The sequence below is a fragment of the Xenopus laevis genome, chromosome 7S (assembly GCF_017654675.1).
Source record: "Xenopus laevis strain J_2021 chromosome 7S, Xenopus_laevis_v10.1, whole genome shotgun sequence".
NCBI classification, from domain to species: domain Eukaryota; kingdom Metazoa; phylum Chordata; class Amphibia; order Anura; family Pipidae; genus Xenopus; species Xenopus laevis.
In genome coordinates this window covers 78,750,197-78,770,410 of record NC_054384.1, presented here as the reverse complement: position 1 = coordinate 78,770,410, position 20,214 = coordinate 78,750,197, and the positions used below count along the sequence as shown (strand labels likewise).

General features: G+C 37.8%; 1 protein-coding gene across 10 annotated transcripts in view; it reads left to right on the top strand.

Annotated features, from left to right (window-relative positions):
* Positions 1-20,214, top strand: part of LOC108697630 (1-phosphatidylinositol 4,5-bisphosphate phosphodiesterase eta-2) — a 400,986-nt gene that overhangs the window by 91,972 nt on the left and 288,800 nt on the right. The window contains exon 1 of one of the 10 annotated variants that reach the window (XM_041571416.1): positions 14,766-15,229. The exons of the other annotated variants lie outside the window; for them this stretch is intronic. Coding sequence (XP_041427350.1) covers positions 15,199-15,229 — 31 coding nt within the window. The 5' untranslated portion in view covers positions 14,766-15,198. Of the gene's footprint in view, positions 1-14,765; positions 15,230-20,214 lie in introns of those variants that run through there. 10 annotated transcript variants of the gene reach the window in all.

Sequence of the window (20,214 nt, the reverse complement as noted above, 5' to 3'; positions counted from 1 at the left end):
TTTCTGAGACTTTTCTGACTTGTGTCTAGGCTTATACGCGAGTCAATAAGTTTTTCTGGTTTTCATAGGTAAAATTAGGTACCTCGGCTTATACGCGGGTCGGCTTATACACGAGTATATACGGTAATTAATCCTTATTGGAAGCAAAACAAGTATTTGAGTTAATTTAATGTTTACATGATTTTCTAGTAGATTTAAGGTATGAAGATCTAAATTATGGAAAGATTTGTTATCCAGAAAACCAAAGGCCCCAAACATTCGGGATAACAGGTCCCATACCTGTAATTTAAAATAAGACATCTGTTCACCACTCTTGAATTAATTATCTCTCTATTTGAGAAATTGGAACCCTTAACCTAAATTACAGCATTATCCATACTGGTCCAAATATTTAGTGCCGTTCGAGGACAGAATTTTCTTCATACACAGTAGGTTATGCCCTTTTATGCTATGTATTTATGAGAAAATAAAAGCAAAATTATTTCTACGCATAAATGTGCTCTACGTTCCCTTTGTAAGTGGCTAGTGCACGAAATACATTTGGACCGTGCTGCCCTTGAACTTCTATTATCCTTATTTAACATTTCTATTAGGTAGAAATACCAAGATGAGGCTGTAACTCAACATTCCAAATTTCTAACCACAGCATGTACACAACCGAGCTTTGTCCTTGTATCTGTTGTGCAGTCAGATACAACTATAACATGGACTCTTTCAATTGTTTTGTGACAATCTCCAGCAATTCCAATTGTGTACAAGCCATATTCATCACTGATTCTTCTGGTGTTCTATGTTTGTTGCTGCAAAGGCGAATAACTTGTTCTAATGTCTGTCTATCATCACTGTAAGATTTCTGGCTACTGAACATTTTGTTTATAAATGTCAATATTTGGTCAATATTTAGTCAATCAAAGTGACTCGCTCGCTCACTCCTCAGCTATCTGTCTTCTCCAATTTGCCTACTGAATAAAGTGATGTGGATAGAGATAGAAAAAGTAGATGAAATAATAATGAGATTGAGCAATACATCATGGAGAGAGAGGCAGCAAATGTAACAGGAAAATGCTTAAAGCTATGAGGCAAATAGGCATTGAGCAGTAGGAGATTCAAATGTTAGGTACAGACAAAGGAGTAGAAGAAATACCAGAAAGGAGAAGATACACTAAGATGTATGAAAAGAGTAGGCCAGCAGGAGACTGTGATATGACTATTATTATGTTATAATGTACATGAACCATGAGTAACCTATAAAATATATAGTGAATAAAGTACCCCCTCTTGTAAAATATAAGGATATTATAAGTCACCGAGGAGTTTCATGACCATATAAAAACACGAGGCCGAAGGCCGAGTGTTTTTATACAGGTCATGGAACTCCAAGGTAACTTCTAATATCCTCATATTTTACAACTGGGGGTACTTTATTTATTATAATACACAAGTTTCAATGAGTCATGTGACAGAAATGACATCAGAACTCACCGTTTATAACTGATGACATCAGAACTCACCGTTTATAAGGATATAATTTACAGGATATTCATGGCTTTTGTGTATTATATATTTATATTACACAATAGCCATGAATGTCCTTCAGAATATATTCATAAACAGAGCTTAGTGATCTCATTAGCTGTAATAGGTGCTTAGTTGTATACCTTGCATCACATGACGCACTGAAACTTGTGTATGGGTATGGGATCCCTTATGTGGAAACCCATCATCCAGAAAGCTCTGATTTATGAGGTCATCTCCCATAGACTCCATTTAAATGTAAAATTTGAATGCATATTTCCTTTTTCTCTGTAATTATAAAACAGTACCTTGTATTTCATTCCAAATAAGACATAATTAATTCTTGCACAGCTCCCTTTAACTTCTATAGGACCTCGATTACTTTTACTTAGAAGTTTTGTATTTTGTATTTGAGTTTTTTTGTGGTTTTTTAAACTTTAACCTCAAATTTTTTAAAAAAACATATTTTTTTTGGGGAAAAACACATAAATCCGAATTTTAGATAAACAGCCCCTTAATAGTATGATGAGCCAAATTACAGACCCAGTATTCAGAAAACCCCAGGTTATTCTGGATAACATGTACCTGTATTATAAAAAGAAAAATAATGTTCCGCTTTTGTAAAATATGAGATTAGAAGTTTCTTTGGAAGCTCCATTATCTGTATAAAAGCAGCAGACCTTCAGTTTCATGCCTTTGTATATATTCTTATAATTTAACAATTGGGTTTATATTATTCTCAACATAGAATGGACTCTTAGTGATGTCACTTTTGTCACATGACTAACTGAAATGCTGTGGATATCAGAATATTAGAGTGACTAAACACAATGTTTAATGATAATCTGATTGTTACACACTATGGGGCCGATTCATGAAGCTCGAGTGAAGGATTCGAATTAAAAAAACTTCGAATTTCGTGTTTTTTTTGGCTACTTCGACCTACTTCGAATGGGCTACTTCGACCTTCGACTACAACTACGATTCGAACGATTCGAACTAAAAATCGTTCGACTATTCGACCATTCGATAGTCGAAGTACTGCCTCTTTAAAAAAAACTTCGACCCCCTACTTCGGCAGCTAAAAGCTACCGAAGTCAATGTTAGCCTATGGGGAAGGTCCCCATAGGCTTGGCTAACTTTTTTGGATCTAAGGATATTCCTTCGATCATTGGATTAAAATCCTTCGAATCATTCGATTCGAAGGATTTAATCGTTCGATCGAAGGAATTATCCTTCGATCGTTCGATCGTAGGATTTGCGCTAAATCCTTTGACTTCGATATTCGAAGTCGAAGGATTTTAGTTCCTAGTCGAATATCGAGGGTTAATTAACCCTCGATATTCGACCCTTCATACATCTGCCCCTATATGTATCAAAAATGTGATTTGTTGTAATTGATGTTCCCGCCCACCACTTCCCCTGACCTTTCCCCGCCCTCCCTGTTCACTATTTAACACAGAGTAATGAATGTAACTACATGCTTGATAAAGGGTCCTGAGAGACTCGAAACGTCGCATTTTTTGTCTACTGAGCCAATAAATCACAAAAGTTTCACAAGAAACAACGTGTCAGTGTGCTGCGGTCTGTTGGACATTGTATATGATTGATACCAATGGCAGAGTGGGATATTGACTGATAAGCACCTGGTCCTCAAGGCAAAAGAGACGGAGGTGAGCGCTTCATTCTTGTGTAGAATATTAGAGTGAAGCATGGAGTGAGTGTCGGTGGGACTGGAAAAGATTCAGGGGGTTATTTATCAAAGGTTGAATTTTAGAGTAATGTGAATTTTTTAAACTATAATAAACTCGATTTTATCCACAATTCAAATGGGATGTTATTTATGAAAAAATTCGAACATCTAAAATTTGATTGAATAGCCCCGACCTGAAAACTCAAATTGAAATTGAAGTTTTCCTAAGAAAAAAAAATGTACATTTTTTTTCTCGCATTCGAGTCTAAGGGGTGTCATTTTAGAAGTGAAACTTGGCAAAAATTTGGCTCATCACTACTTAGCATCTTCAAATAGTTCAAAGGGACCTCTGCCAATGACTTCTACATGAACTTGGCAGATTTTAGATGGAGAATAGTCAAATTAGAACTGTTTGTAGGGTCGAGTTTTGATAAATCTCTCATTTAAATTCAAATTCAAGTTGGTGGTTTTAAATTTGAATTTGTGAATTTTGGCCAAAAAAAATTTAAAAATTCAAATTTGAATTGGAATTCTAATTTTCCATTCGAACCTTAGTAAATCTACCCCTTAGTGTTGCAGTTCCTTGCTACAGTAATTATGTTAGTGATTATCAAGGACTTGGAAAGTGGGTGCCCTTCCAGCGAGAAAGTGGAGCGGTATCTATAAATGTGTTACAGTAATGCTAATTGTGTGACAACTGATAGAACTGTAACGTGAAAATAATCTCTTTCTACTTGACCCATTCAGATAAATTGCCCTTGAAAATATGTTGCATATAATTTATCATTCTGAGTTTTCACATTTTCTTTTTAGAGAAATTATATGTCAAGCTCCTTTCCATTTATACATTTATCCTTGGTGGCTCTCCCTCTTGTTGTGTCCACTGTGAAGGCTTAATCAAAAGAATGAATAAATGAATGTTAATACCAAGTGTATTTTGCCTTATTTAACCAGCAGATAAAGTACCAACGCATAGGTACACTTTCCCATTACATGTAGTGATTGTGTGCACTAGCCTTATTTAGTTTGTTAGGGAGCCGACTGCTTTATTTTAACCTTGAAATAACATGAAATAATTAACATTGTGCCAGCTGAGATAGCGATATACTAGTCTTTTCTTTGCAGCTCAAAGGCATAGGGTGGAAATGCAAGGTCATTAGTTTTCTCCATACACAATATACTCTTATATATATATGAGAAGGCAGTTTATTCTAGATAATAACAGTTACTTATAAAGCTTACTTTGAATTCTTCAGAGACCTAATTCATGGCCACAACCAAGACTGAAAACCCAGGTGATTTCCATTGATTTACACTGACTGAAGTGGTTACACTGATAGAGGTGAACTGAACACTAAATTGCGACTTGAATTGAAATCAACTGATTAACAAACCTGGAGGTTAGTTGGCTTCTGTCTTAAGAGTCAGACCAAGAATCCAGGCCAACTGCATTGCCTAATAGGAATTTCATCCACACATGTTTCGCCAAGAGAATGTAAAATAAATTTTTAGTATTTCAACCCTATTGTGGTACATTCTCTTGCAAATGAATTATTTTATATACATGGCCTTAATCCCATTTGCTATATGAAAGATACTGGAAATTTCTGATGCAGTGTCTCCACCTAGTGGCATCCAGGAAAGCACTAATGCAGCAAAACAAATCTAACTTTATATAAACAAATATATATGGCAGAAATGTAAAATTAAATTGAAATGAAATAAAATTACAACTGTATCAGTAACAACCCTGCCCTGGGGAACCTGTGTGGTAAGCCCAACCCTAATCAGTCTTTACCAGGCACAGTCCCACAACTCCACTCCGGGTGGATGAAGACAGTTACAATCTCTTTTGCCCCTAATACATCTCCTTTGAATAAAGGCAGTAGCTCCCACATAGCAGGCTATCAGGCAAAACCTGTCCTCACACAGGTGATACACGCTGGAGCTTTCCAAAACCTCCCTCAGGCAAAAAATCACAGAGGACTCACACAGAGCTGTTACAGGCATCCACAACGTCTCACAGAAATCTTTGCTCTTCAGGCTGGGCTCCAACACTCATCCAGAGTGTGAGCACACCAAAGCCCTGTTTCTTAGAATCCATCACAGGCAGTTACTTTCACATTCATGTAGCTTTTAGAACAGCTCAGCACTGTAACTCTGTAATTAAAATCTGGTAACCCAGAGATTGACATGTTTTTGCATCAACTAAGCCTGTGTCATTAGGGTGATAATAATTCACTCCTTGATTTTTTAAAACTTTATTTTGCCACACTTTAAATGATACATGTAATAAAGTCCAAAAAGACCCCACAGTGGATGATTATAACCCTGATGACATTGTGTTAGATGATATATCGGGAATCATTCTTTGCTATTATAGAATATTTTCTAAAGCTAAATTCTAACTTTAAACTGTGTTTAAGTGGAGTTTCTGTAGTAGCTTAGTTTTTCTCTGCTGTGGCTTTGAAAGTGCAAGAATCCTCCCATTATATTATAACAATTACATGAGTGGGGCTTTCCTGGTTCCATACAGTAGATTTATCTTATTGTGCTTGGAAATAATTACACTTTAAGTCAGCCTGAATCAAGTGAATTCATCTTTTTCACGCATTTTCTGTGGGACGACTAACTCAGTATGTATATAATGGCATGACCCGATATTGTGGGTATAGCATATTTCACACAGATTATAAAAAAATGTGGCTTAATCCCACCTGTGAAAATTAATGAGTTACAAAGTGGAGCTCACCCAGCACGAAGTTGGACCTATCACATTCAGGTTCAGCCTCTACATATTAGCAGTGTGCAATAGATTAAAGCAGTTAATTTACCACACTCACGATGGCATCTGATGGCTCGGGTGCAGCGCCCCAAATCCGTATCCTAATGCGTTATGATTACGTATATAGAAACGCGTTAGGACCTTTGTTTTAGCAATCTTGGAATAAAAATCTTGTTTTATCTGCACTGTTTGGCTCCTGGAGTGCGTGTCCATTCTAATTATCGTATAGCATATTTCCCGCCACAAAATACCATGTACCAAAAGGTCTCTGAGTGTTAGTGTGTGCTGCTATGTATGTATGTATGTGTGCCACTTTGTAGTAATGTAAATGTTGCGCTAATGTTAATTTTACTTTTCTTTCGGAAATTAAATTTGCAGTGTGTAGATTCCCTCAGAAAAGCTGCAGTATAATGTACACTTAGAGGGTTATTTATCAAAATCTGAAAAGTTCTCACTATTTTCTGAAAACCACTCAGACACAAAATTGACTTTTTCTCCCATTTATCAATACATTTTCACAATTTTTTCTTGCGTGGAAAAAGTCACGTTAGAATTGTAATAAAAAAATCAGAAGCCCAGCGCAACTCAGAAAATCTTCCAATTGTTAATGGGACATCTGCCATTGACTTTTACATGTTCTCGACATGTCTGAGTTCATCAGACTTTTAACACCTTCGGACTTTAATAAATGACGAAAAAAATCTAGTTTTCTCTTCTCCAGAAAATTTTATTTTTCCCCTTTAAAAGTCCGACCAGAAAAATTCAGAGCTTAATAAATATAACCCTTAATGTAAATTCACACCCAAAGATTTATATATATATATTTGCTTTGTAAACATGGGCTACAAATTGGCGTATATATATATATATATATATATATATATATATATATATATATATATATATATATACGCCAATTTGTTGCCCATGTTTACAAAGCAAATATTTAGCATTATAAATTGAGTGCCTACTTCATGTTTAATGCCCTCAGAACAGATTAACTGCAGGGACAGATTAATGTTTAATGCACAAGAACACACTGAATAAATTAGAGATGCATGTTTTGCACAGTTTGGATTCAGACCCTAATTTGCATATGCAGATATGAGAAACAAAAACCAGAGCTTCAGAGTCACATAACTTTTGGATTTGGCTGAATACTTTGGATTCATCCAAAGACAAAACTTCTATTCACCTCCTGCTTTTTTGATCATTTTTTGAACAACAGAAAGATGGCCACTTGTGTATAGTCCATACTGTGCAGCTGTGTAGTTGCCCCACACAAAGAGCGATGTTTGACCTATTTAGTTAGTAAATATTCCATTTGTTAGGCTATAGTATTCCCTTATCAGCTCAAAGTTTCAAATTGTTTGGACAAATGTTTGTATTGATTAGAGTGTTTCCATTAAACATGGTCTAGCACTTAGAATAATAGGAGGAATGGTCACTCTGTGAGATCACAGAAGATTGATTCTGGTAAAATTGGGGTGTTTCTTATTATGTAAAGGTTGGACGTGTGATATATGTCATCATTGACAGTTTTACTGTAGAAAAAATGACTTTCTAGATTTTCAGATTTGTGATAATGCTTAAGGTGGCCATACATGCACCAATACTATAGTGCCCAAGAGTTTTTATACTATAATTGGTGCGTGTGTGGTGGGAGACAAGGTGACTGAAATCAGAAAAAGCCTTGTCTAGTCTAGCAGAACTGAAAATTTTGATTTTTACCTGCATATCTGATGGTTCAGATCTTACTGTTCTTTCGTATGGCCAATGGTCATGGGAAAGATCGTAATTGTAGTGAGTATGGCTACCTAAACTGTCAAGTACCAGCATAAAAAAAGGTAAATATATATTCTGTGTTGGTGCACAAGCAGTGGTGTATGTAACTATAGAGGAAGCAGGCCCCACAGTTGATGGGGGGTCCGGAGAACAAGGGGGCCCTGGCTGTGGGGACTGCTTCCTCTATAGCTAATAAAAACCACCTCCTACCCAGCCGCTCTCTAATCTGCGGCAAGGAAGGGGGGCACAAGTTAGGAGATAGTGGGCGGAGGGGGGATGGGGAGTAGGTGGGGGTGCAGGCGGGACGTGTGCAGACAGAGGAGGGGCAGGAAGTGGGTGGATGGGGATCAGAGTGCGCCAGCGCCCGGTGCACTCTAGTTACACCACTGTGCACAAGGACAAATATAGATTTTTTTGCCACCCTACTTGCCAGTGCTTCATTTCACTGGGGCCACATTACCGATGAAACTACTCCAGGTTTGATCCTTGTGAGGCATGTAATTAATTACCAGGACATAGATAATTCACCTGCATAATGGACTCCTGCTTATCTGTGCACTCGTAGTCTAATTTTATACTTCACAACAACCAAACATGGAGTAGCTTCAAGTTCCCTCTTTGCACAGTTTAGCTCAAGAAATAACAAAACCATAGATGTTTGTGTATAAAAAATAGACAAAAAGTATGTTTGGCACAAGCCCTATTTATTGCACTCAAGTTTTAAAAAGGGATTATTTAAAAAAATATTTTTTCTTGATATGTTTTTCTTAATTTTGGCCCTTAGTTTTCTTTACCAAAACATTCACTCTGAAATGGCGAGAATCACTGAAACAGTGACGATAAACAGCCAGAAAATATTTATGCTTCTTGATAAATGTTTTCAGTGGAAGACTTTGGGGAAACGCATGCAAGTCAATAACAATTTTATCTGCTCCTTTGCACCAAAGTGAGAAATAGGAACTGCCCTTAAATCACCTTTCTTATTGTCTAGAGATAAAATGGGAAAAACAACTTTTATTTTTGTTTTTTTAACATTTCGTGAACCTTAAAAGAATCAGCCCCTGAGTGTGGATTATAAGAGTGAAATGTTACAAAAAATATAAAAAAACAAAAAGATAAACAGTATGCAGTGTATATTCTTGCAAGTTAGCACTGCCCTCTAATGGTGTAGGTGTGTAATTCAAGTGCTGTTTTATTATATCCTGCAGCCTTCATATAACTGGATAGCTTAAGTGATTACATTTGCCAGCCTATAAGAGATATATGGATCAGGTGGACATATGAGATTCAGCTTTCATATTTTTTTCCAATGAAAATTTGCAAGGGTCGGCAAGAGAAAGAATATATGTAATGCATTTTTTGACCTAAAATGGTTAAGCTGAAAACACTGACAAAAATGTTTCATGTAAGACTTATACTGTTTGAACTTGAAGACCAAAACAATTCAAATGTAATTCATCTTATTGTTAGATATGATAATGCATTTGTCAGGGCTCTGGTTGAGTCTCACTATTCATTGCTGCAGGAATGAGAAACCCAAGAGGATTGTTTTGCCACCATTATGAATTTATGCAGCTTAGTTGTCATCAAGTACAAGGTACTGTTTTTTTATTGCAGAGTAGCGATGAGCTAATTTTTTCGTCATATATGGTTTTGTGTCAAGTTTCTCCGCTGTGGAGTGGCGACATAAATTCACCACATGGTAAGTTTCTCATGCTACAAAAATGTTCCGTACGACAAAAAATGTGACGTGGAAGATAAAAAAAGTTGCAGTAGACAAAAGTCACCCCATAGACTTATGTATTTTGTTACAAAATTGTTGCTGCAACAAAAATGTCGCTGAGAATTTAGGGGGCAGATTTATCAAGGGTCGAAGTGAATTCGAGGGAATTTTCAAAGTAAAAAAATTCGAAACTCAAAGTAATTTTTTGGATACTTCGACCATCGAATAGGATACCAAGACTTTGACTTCGAGTCTAAGTAAAATAGTTTTTATATTCGAACATTCGATAATCGAAGTACTGTCTCTTTAATAAAAACTTTGACTTCAATACTTAAATTAAACCTGCTGAAGTGCTATGTTAGCCTATGGGGACCTTCTAGAGCAGTTTTTTGAAGTCGAAGAAAAATCGTTCGATCGATCGCTGAAATCCTTCGATATCGTTCGATTTGAAGGATTTAATCATTCGATTGAACGATTTTACTTCGACCGCAAATGGCCAAATTCAAAGTAAAAAAACTTCAACTTCGATATTCGAAGCCGACGGTCGAATTTCGAAGTATTTTCCACTTTGAAATTCGACCCTTGATAAATCTGCCCCTAGATGTGACTTTAAATTCTCTCATCACTATTGCAGAGAAAAAGGATATCGTTAACAAAATAAAAATTGTTTGTCTAAATTGGACTATATAAAATGACATTTCTGTATTTCAGAGCTGCAATATATAGTGAATAAAGTACCCCCTATTGTAAAATATAAGGTTATTATAAGTCACCGAGACATTCCATGACCAAATAAACGCACAAGGCCGAAGACTGAGTGCTTTTATACAGGTCATGGAACTCCGAGGTGACTTCTAATATCCTCATATTTTCCAATAAGGGGTACTTTATTTATTATAATACACAAGTTTTAGTAAGTCATGTGACAAAAATGACATCACTACTCACCGTTTATAACTGATGACATCACTAGTCACTGATATAATTTAAAAGAAATTCATGACTTTTATGTATTTTATACTGTATATTTAATGATCATGATTTATAATTAAAATGTGCTCTAAATATTCTGACTTTGGTTAAGCTCTGGCTTTGTTGCATAGGCAATGGAATTCATATAAAATGAATGTGTCAATTTAATGTTAATGCCTACAACATCTGTCAGGCAATTATAAGCTAGCTGTATTTTGTTCATAAATTTCTAATTCATATATATTTAGAAGAATGTGTAAATCCAGAACAGCTCCATAGATATTAAGTTATCGACAAAAGAATTTCGGAGGCTCGGCAGACGTTCACTATAGCATGTATTTGTGATAGCATCCTTAGATTATAAGCCATTCTGGGACAGGGATTGATATAAATAATATAGATTCTCTTTAAAGTGCGGCAGAATGTTGGTGACTCATAAATAAAGGATAATAATATGTTGAACACGTATTTTATTGAAAGCTTATAGAAGGGAAGCCTGGGTATCTGGGTTTTAGTTGCTTTTATTTATCTGAATTGTCATGACAGCTGGTACCTGCATCAGATGCAGATAGATCTGTCTTGTTCTACTTGTGGATAGCAGCATTCATGCCTCCACTACCTGCAATAATAATGTGACATATATGTTTGTACCACACAACAGCTGTGTATACATGGAGCAGTAGCTAGATGCATAAGTGAGAGTAAGCCATCATATACTAAAGTGCAATGTTAGGAGGAGTGCAGTTCTTTCAGCTGCTGTTATAGTGGAGTGGGTTGTCTAATGTTGGTCTTATTTATTTGGGTGGCTTTGTACACTTGGGGACAGAGGCAAACACTCAAACGAGAGACTATATACTTTGTGTGAGGTACCAGAACCATTGACATGCTTAGCAACTACAGCTCTGTGGGTAAGAGTCCCTAGGATTTCCAACTGGGTGAACATAAAGTAATAAACTGGAAAAAATATTCAAAAACAAGTAAAAAAAAACAAATCTCACCCGGCAATGTTACATGGTTACTGTGAATCGTATTTTATATGACCCGCTTAAAGAGGGGATTTTTAAATTTAGATCTTCTTTAGGAAAAAAAGTATTGCATCAATTGTGCTTTGGTGCCAATAATAAAAGGCTACATTTTGTTCTGACTGTTAGATTGGTCACTAAATATGTTCACAAAAGCGACACTGTAAGAGGAAAAGTAACACTTTATCTAATGACGTCCTCAGTCTCTGCTCAGTTTCAGACTGTCTGTGGAAGAAGCAATATAAAATGTATTACCAGGGAGTGTGGATTTGGTTTTATGGCTTATCTGAAGGAAACATATGACTGCCATGGCAGTGTCGGACTGGAATACCAGTGGCCCACCAAAAAGCCTTAGGCCGTGGGCCCACTTTCCAAACCATTATTCCTCCTCTCCTCACTTAACCTCTTTATTGTAGTCTTTTTTATCTACTTACTATACTATATTCTTCCATTAGTAAGCCTTTTTTCCCCATAAAGAAATAGAGGATGAGAATGAAATAGGCCAAATGATTAGAAGCAAGAGGCCCACTGACACCTGGGCCCACTGGGAGTTTCCCTGGCATCAAGTCCGACACTGTGCCATGGTGTAAAACTCACCACCATTCTGGGGCAGTGGAAACAATCTCTAGAGTGAAAAATGACATGATAACACCTGACATAGAAACCTGGGAATTCTGGCTTCAAACCTGGCCTGATCCCCAACATTAAGGGATACTGTCATGGGAAAAAACATTTTTTTCAAAATGAATCAGTTAATAGTGCTGCTCCAGCAGAATTCTGCACTGAAATCCATTTCTCAAAAGAGCAAACAGATTTTTTATATTCAATTTTGAAATCTGACATGGCGCTAGACATATTGTCAATTTCCCAGCTGCCCCAAGTCATGTGACTTGTGCTCTGATAAACTTCAATCATTCTTTACTGCTATACTGCAAGTTGGAGTGATATCACCCCCTCCCTTTTCCCCCCCAGCAGCCAAACAAAAGAACAAAGGAAAAACAGCAGCCTGCCAAAAAGCATGTCTCTCCTAAAGTGCAGGCACAAGTCACATGACCAGGGGCAGCTGGGAAATTGACAAAATGTCTAGCCCCATGTCAGATTTCAAAATTGAATATAAAAAAATCTGTTTGCTCTTTTGAGAAATGGATTTCAGTGCAGAATTCTGCTAGAGCAGCGCTATTAATGGATTCATTTTGAAAAAATGACAGTATCCCTTTAGCTCTCGACTTTTGTAGCTGAATAGAGGCAAATCCCACGAACAATGTTCCAACATTTATTTGGAAAAGCTTTCCCAGAAGACTAAAGGCTTCCACAGCAGAAATGAGAGGACCAACTTCATATTAATATCATTTTTTAGGAATAGGTTGTTGGTTGGCCATATAATTTACATTAATTTGCGCAAAGAAAAAATTGTTCATGCATAGGGAACATTTTTTAATCTCAAGATAAAGGATAATTAAAAAGAAAAAGCCCCCTCCATATATAAAATGAATGCCTCAGAATTATGTTTTGTCAGGGAGAATGGGACTTTAATTTGTGAACAGTTAGCTTCTTATTTATTTATTTGATCTGCTGGTATCTTCAGCCACCCATCAAACTGACCCAGATAGGACCAAACATATTATCTAATCAAAGAATCCTGGTCTGTATGTCAGTAACACGTCTAAACAATCACAATGAATGCATCCTGCTCTGAAAGCAGAGGTTCTCACATTACTGCTGCACAGATTAATTATGGAACACAGGAATTGTTTTTTATCAGTGCCCTTCAGTAAGAAAGGAGGGTACATTCCCCTTATAGAATCAAGTAAACGGATCATAAAGCATTTTTACCAAGGAAGTAAATTTGGGCTACTTTCCACCCAATATTTAATGCTCCAACAATATCTAATGCCTTCATTGATATCTGATATGTTGTTGTCAGGTGACTGAAACAGACTGCTTCCATGTCTGGGAAATCAGATCTGAAGAAAAAAAAATAAACAAAACATCATTATAGAAAGTAATGGCAAGTTATCTTTTTTGAGAATACCCGGTGGTCTAGTGGGGCGGCAGGTGTCCCCCTCTTCTGTCGCGCGTTGCTCCTAAGTGACTTCTGGGTTTTTGATGTGTGTGCCGTGTCTGATGTCACATCGCTTGGTGCAAATTTTAAATATTTAAAGGCATCACATCCCTATTCACATTGGCCAACATAGGCCTATCTCCTAATAGTTCCTGGTTGCGCGTATAGTTCTGATCTCTGTTCTTTTGACCCCCCCCGTCTAGGCTGTTTGGGAAGTCCAATAGCTCAGCAGATCAGTCTGCAGAATCAGCATCTTAAATCTTAAAAACAGTAATATTGACCTTCCTAATAAGGTTTCCATAGCTATAGATGCAAGTGGTTGAGAGCTAAGTGGCCCATGTACAAGCTCAGCACTTATTGTCTGCCTTTTGCAGTTGTTGAGTGCTCTCAACCATGTCGCACCCAGTGGCGTAACTTGGGTGCGCTGGGCCCCCCGCAAAATAATCAACTCCTCCCAGACCCCCCTCCTGGCTTGCTCTCTACGCACCTCCTGGCCCTCACTGTGTGCTGCTATTTTAAAGGTATGAGAGAGACTGGTTCAGGCCCTCTTGTTGCCCAGGCCCTCCCACGACCATGGGGGTCTACTGTATAGGGTAGTTACACCACTGGACACACCTATGTGCTCCTCTGAAGAATTGAGTGTTACCTGCGTCATATATATTAATAGGTGCACATCTTTGTGCTCCATTTGGTGTCATTGTATTTAAACAGTTGACTTAAGACAGTTGAATTGAGTATTTCATAATTTGTACTGGTAAATTCAGAAAATTGAATGTTTAGAAAATGAACCTGTTTTTAAAATTAACCTAAAGGATGAAAAATTAAAGGAGTGTCTGAAAATAAATTGTTTATCCATATTTCATGTCATTTGCCTTGACTGACTTAGTTATATCATGTCTCAGAGATTGACCCATGACAAAGAGGTTGTGTGTGTTGTAGAAAATATGGAGGATCTTTTCAATGAGTGATTGCTACAGGCAGTTTATGGCTTAGGCAAAAAACAGATAAAAATACTGCAGGAGAAAATAGGAATCACCCCTATGTGGAAAATAAATGGAATCTCCACTGTGTGGGCAGTGTGGACGTCTAGCACCTAAAGCTACAGGGAGGTGGAAATGCCTCTAAGCGCTTTAGGGAGATAAGAAATAGGGGATGGCTAAAAGGGATCATTGGTTTATAATCTGCTGTCAAATTTGGCTGTAATCCTAATCTGCAGACCTGAAGGGCTGTACTCTTTCTCATACATTCCCTATACTCATATCACTGTACTTTGCTCATGATCCTGTGAATGCAGTGCAATTCTTTTGTGTGCGCATCTCTCTTTAAATCCCCCAGTTACTGAGCATCAAGTGAATGGTATTAATTATATCCTGACGTTATCAACCTGGCAAGGGTGTAAATAATCCTTCCCCTTCTCCCCTCATGTGCACTCGGCTGCTGCGCTGGACAAGGCAGTGCCAGGGGATGAGGGGAAAGTAGATATGAATCCTGAGTGGCTGAGAGAATCAATGGGATCAGACACACAGGCACATGAGGTGCTGCACTCGCTGAGAGCAGAGAGAGGCACAGCAAAGAGGACAATGATGGGAGTATTTACATGCTAACACAAAGCTCTTTAGAAACCTTCTTATCTACAAGACAATGGATTTAGGAAGTCTTCCGCAGAAGCACAGTAGGTAGCCTTTATTTCCGTGACTTTGCCTGTATTTCCAGTCTGTTTGTCCTGTTCCTATACTTCTGCTTGCCACCTGTGTATATTGTATGGACTCCTGTAACCAAACCCCGTGTGTGTGCACTGCTCATCTTTGCAAAATATATCCTTATCCAATGCACCTATTAGCCTGGGGTAGATGAGCTTTCACTCCACTGGGTCTGGCGGGGACAATGCAAGAGGGAATGAAACGAGAGGAAAAGTTAAAGTGTGAGTACTTGAGATTGACATAACTCATGGCATGGGGCATTTTCTTATCAGCTTTGTAAAGAAAGTAATGATGTCCACAAGAAACTGTTATTGCTTGCAGGGTTTGCTTAGCCTTTTCTTAAAACCAGAAATATAACACTTTCTTGCAGGATCACTCCTATATTTTCAGTTCTCACTTCATTCATGGTGTTAAGAATGGAATCACACATAGCATGTTGTGGATCAAATCTGGGTGCCAGAAGGGACCCCCCTTTCCTGCACAAACCTGACACCAGATTATCCATTAAAACTAGGGGCAGATAAGGCTGCTGGTGCTGTCTCTAGGATCTAGCCTCCATAACCTGCCAAACTTTGATGAAATCAAACTTGTATTTTTCATGTCAGAGAGAAAAAAAAGAGAAAGAACCTTAGTATAATAACATGCAATTCAAATGAAATAAATCAACCGGCGTTCTCACATTTTAGTATGTTACTACGGCAACATGAAACAGACAGGCATGTCTGGGCTACCACTTCTCTGGGCTCTCTCTCGCTCTGTCAGTGTCACTCGGAGGACATGGTGCTAAATCTCCGGTGCTCTCATTGGACATTTTTGGGGAATGTTGATTCCTTGTGACACAGGCATTTCGGATGAACGGTGAAAGACTCATACTTGTGCCTGGGGTAAAAAAAAAGCTCTTTAATGGCAATAGTTCTATTCAGGATGAATGAGATACCTATTGTGGGGCTTGATATCTCACACATACAAGAGGTAAATGTCGATCCTGTGGCATACACACAAGAGAGAACTCTTTTTTTTTTCTTCTGTATTATCTGTAAAGTTTATGCTGTGCACTCTGATTCCATATACTTAGAGTTAATGCATTGAAGCTGTGTTCTGGGAAAAAGACTATTAAGTGGTGTTATTTTAATAGCAAGGATGCTACTCTGTTGTATTCCACTGCCAAATAGATGCATTTTTTGCTTGTGCATTCAGCCTGCTGTGCGCTGTTGGGCTAATGTAATGAATGTAGCGTTAATCTGTCTGTGGCAGGGCACACAACACAATTTTACTTGCTCCACATGAAACTGGTGCTTCCCCCGTCTTAAAACTGCACTCAAGGGTCTCTTTAAAAACTGTAAACTGAGGCGCACCTGACAATTCTGCAGAGACCAAAAAGCCTTATTTTAGCCCTCCATACTGCAGAGTGACAGGCTTAAGATGCTCACATCAAGGTACTATTGGTTTCAGAGTCAGGTGACCTACTTCACATACTGTTATCTCATAGTGTTTGTTCATTGTGGCTTCATGAATATCGTGTGCTAAATGGCGCTACTTTCCTACTACAGCGACTGCCAACAGATTTACACCGAGGGATAATTTCCTTGATTCCGTTCTCTTTAGAGCAGCCTGTTTGAAAACTCATGTCCTTAAAGGAACAGTTCAGTGTGAAAATAATAACTGGTTAAATATATAGTATGTGCAAAATAAAAAAAATGTTTCTCATATAGCCAGTTATCCAAAAATGTAATGTATAAAGGCTGGAGTGACTGGATGTCTAATATTATAACTTCCTGCTTTTCAGCTCTCTAACTCTGAGTTAGTCAGCGACTTGAAGGGGGGCCACATGGGACATAACTGTTCAGTGAGTTTGCAATTGATCCTCAGCATGTAGGTCAGATTCAAAAGCAAACAGTTATGACCAATGTGTCCCCTTCCCCTTAAGTCACTGATTGGTAAGTGCCTGGTAACCAATCAGTGGAAACCAAGAGAGCTGAAAAGCAGGAAGTAGTGTTCTGGCTATTATGTTAGACATCAGTCACTCCAGCCTTTAATATACAGTAAATAAAGAAAAGCAATGCCCCAAAGTTTACATAGGCTTGGTTGATCAGCATAAGTGTAATGGGTGCTGCGTCCCTTTCCAAAGCCAGCACCTCTGTGTCTGTCCAAGCTCTAAGTAAAGGTGTGGTTCACCTTTAAAGTAACTTTCAGTATGTCATAGCATGCCCAATTCTAAGCAACTTTGTAATTGGTCTTCATTATTTATTTTTTATAGTTTTTTTAGTTAATTGCCTTTCAAATGGTGGTCGCTGACCCCATCTAAAAACAAATGCTGTGTAAGGCTATACATGTATTGTTATTGCTACTTTTTATTACTCCTCTTTCTATTCAGGTCCTCTCCTATTCAATCAGTCCATGGTTGCTAGGACCCTAGCAACCGAATTGCTGAAACTGCAAACTGGAGAGCTGCTGAATAAAAAGCTAAATTTCAAAAGCCACAAATAATAAAAAATTGCAAATTGTGTCAGCATATCACTCTCTACATCATACTAAAAGTTAATTTGAAGGTGAACAACCCCTTTAACTTCTGGGTTCCTTGGGGTTGCCCTCCTCTTCCTCCTGTAAGCTTGGAGAGTACCACATGCTGAGTCCTGAGGCATCAGGGCCAACAAGTCTGTAGTAACTTGGGGCTATAACAAACTAAGCCTTGCTATTCTTCGCAACAGATTTGGTATGCGTGCAGGGTATATATTAGCAGTTACCTGTGGTTTGGCAAGAACTGCATCCCTATGTTGATTTAGACCATTTTAATGCAGCATATAATTTATCACAAAAAATGACACATCAGCTCAGCCCCCTGCTCTTATATTAGTGCTGCAAACATAGAAATCAGTGTTACTTTAAATCATTATTGATCATTCACTGGCCTGCAGAGCTTACAATCTAATTTCGCTATCACAGCCAGTTAACCTCACTGCATGCTTTTCAATTAATGGAGGAGTACCTCGAGGAAACTCAAGCAAGCAAAGGAAGAAATGCCCAGGTTCGAATCAGACTCAGGACCCCAGCATTACAAGCCGGTAGTGCTAAACACTGAGACAACATGTCGCCAGTGGAGAAGAGTTTTCATGAATTAGTTATGGTTCTAGCAGTGTTACTGTGCTAACATATCTTTAAAGCTAAAGCAATCAGCCCTTAAAAGGTAAATACACTCTCTTTATGTGTCTTTCTGTAAATCATCAGTAAACACTTGCATGTATTGTGTGCAGAGCACTGTTATTATGTGCACATTTGTAATATTATAATAATAATTTTTCTCGCAGCCTTTGTCTTTTCATGTTGTGCTGTGATATATCATAATGTGACCAAACTGTCCTAAACCCCTCATATTTTACATTAAAGCGTCCGTGACTGATTGTCCAAATTAAAATGAAACAGTTGTTAGGTATGGGGCTGTCATATTGATTCTTCTATGTGTCCCCAGTGGGCACATTTTCTTTAAAATGGTAAATTGTTGTTTTTTTTTTTTTTAAGTAATTAAAGTAATCTAGGACATAGGATTTAGGATTTGGATTTAAAAGACACTAACACTTTAGTATATCCTGTACTGGTTATATAATTTACAGAGAGAATCTCTAGGTTTCAGTCCAAATTCCCTAAGGGTTTTAATAAAGCTTTAGATTTGGCTGCTTTAGCAAATTGATTTTTCAAATGAAGTTTTAATTAAGTGAGGTTATCTAAAACATTGATTTGTGTATTGAGTGTTATATTATGAAATGTGTAATTTACAGTCATTTTAATGTTTTCATGTTGCGAATGTTACATTTGTTGTAATTTTTGTGGTATCTATTGAATTAAAGAGTGAACTTAACTTTAAATACCTCTTTCTTCCTGACGAAGGAGGATAAGTAAGTGCATTTAAATTTTAAAAATTCATGAAACAAAGTAATTTTTAGCACTTGGAGCTTGTCTCCTTTCTTTCTTTGTATAGAGAAAACTTTACATATCATAGATGTTCGACTTGAGGATGCTGGGTCTGCTTGTAGAGCAGACCTGGCTGAACAACAAAACTATCCAATGAAGACTATTATATGGTGTAATAAAAAGCCAATATTGTGACCATTGCCTTCTGTTCTGACCATTTCAACCTGCACGGCTACATTTCCTTTGAGTTCAGGGAATGTTCTGTCTGGTGCTTTAGGCATAGCTACTGCTCCAAATTCACAGTAGATATTTCTTAATCATGTTTCATTATTATATTTAAAGCTGGTTCATCATTAGACATGTGGCATCCAAATATAGAACAGGGATGAACAGAAAACCCCTGGCTTCCAGTGGTACAGTATACAAGGCATTGCTACTATAAATATATGCTGTTTCATGTGCCTTGGTTACACCTCTTAGAAAAGATGAAGTGTTAAGTATGTGCATGGCACATTTCTGCACTCTTGTGTGAACATGCCTTGCTGTGCTACACAGACAAACTCACACCTCTAAAATCTCTTGCAGCAAACTGGTAGAAGCGGTGTATAGGACTGATATTAGCACCAGCCCAGGAGCTTTCTGCACAAGTTCAGCTCCAAGGCAGGCACTTAGCCAAATGACGACAGGTGTAAGAAGCGCTGGAGCATCAAACAAAGCAGAGGCTTTGCCCAGGGGGCAAGACAATTCCTTGCAAACAAATTGAGCCAAGAGCTTGGAAGATGATAGCAAATATTACTTCCCTGCTGCCAGGCAAGAAAAACAGCAGGTTTGATAAGTAGTGCCAGAATGAAGTCTTGTGTCCCCAGAGATATCTATACGACATAAGCCTCTGCTTTTTACTGTCTGTCCACTTTCATTTAGACCCTCTTGGTACACATATAAACACACATGGCTAATCAGGTAGGAACCATCTCATACACTTTAATTAAGTCCTGCTTTTTCTCAGGCCATTAACTTCAAGCATTTGAAATGAGGTCTAGAGCCTCTGTGA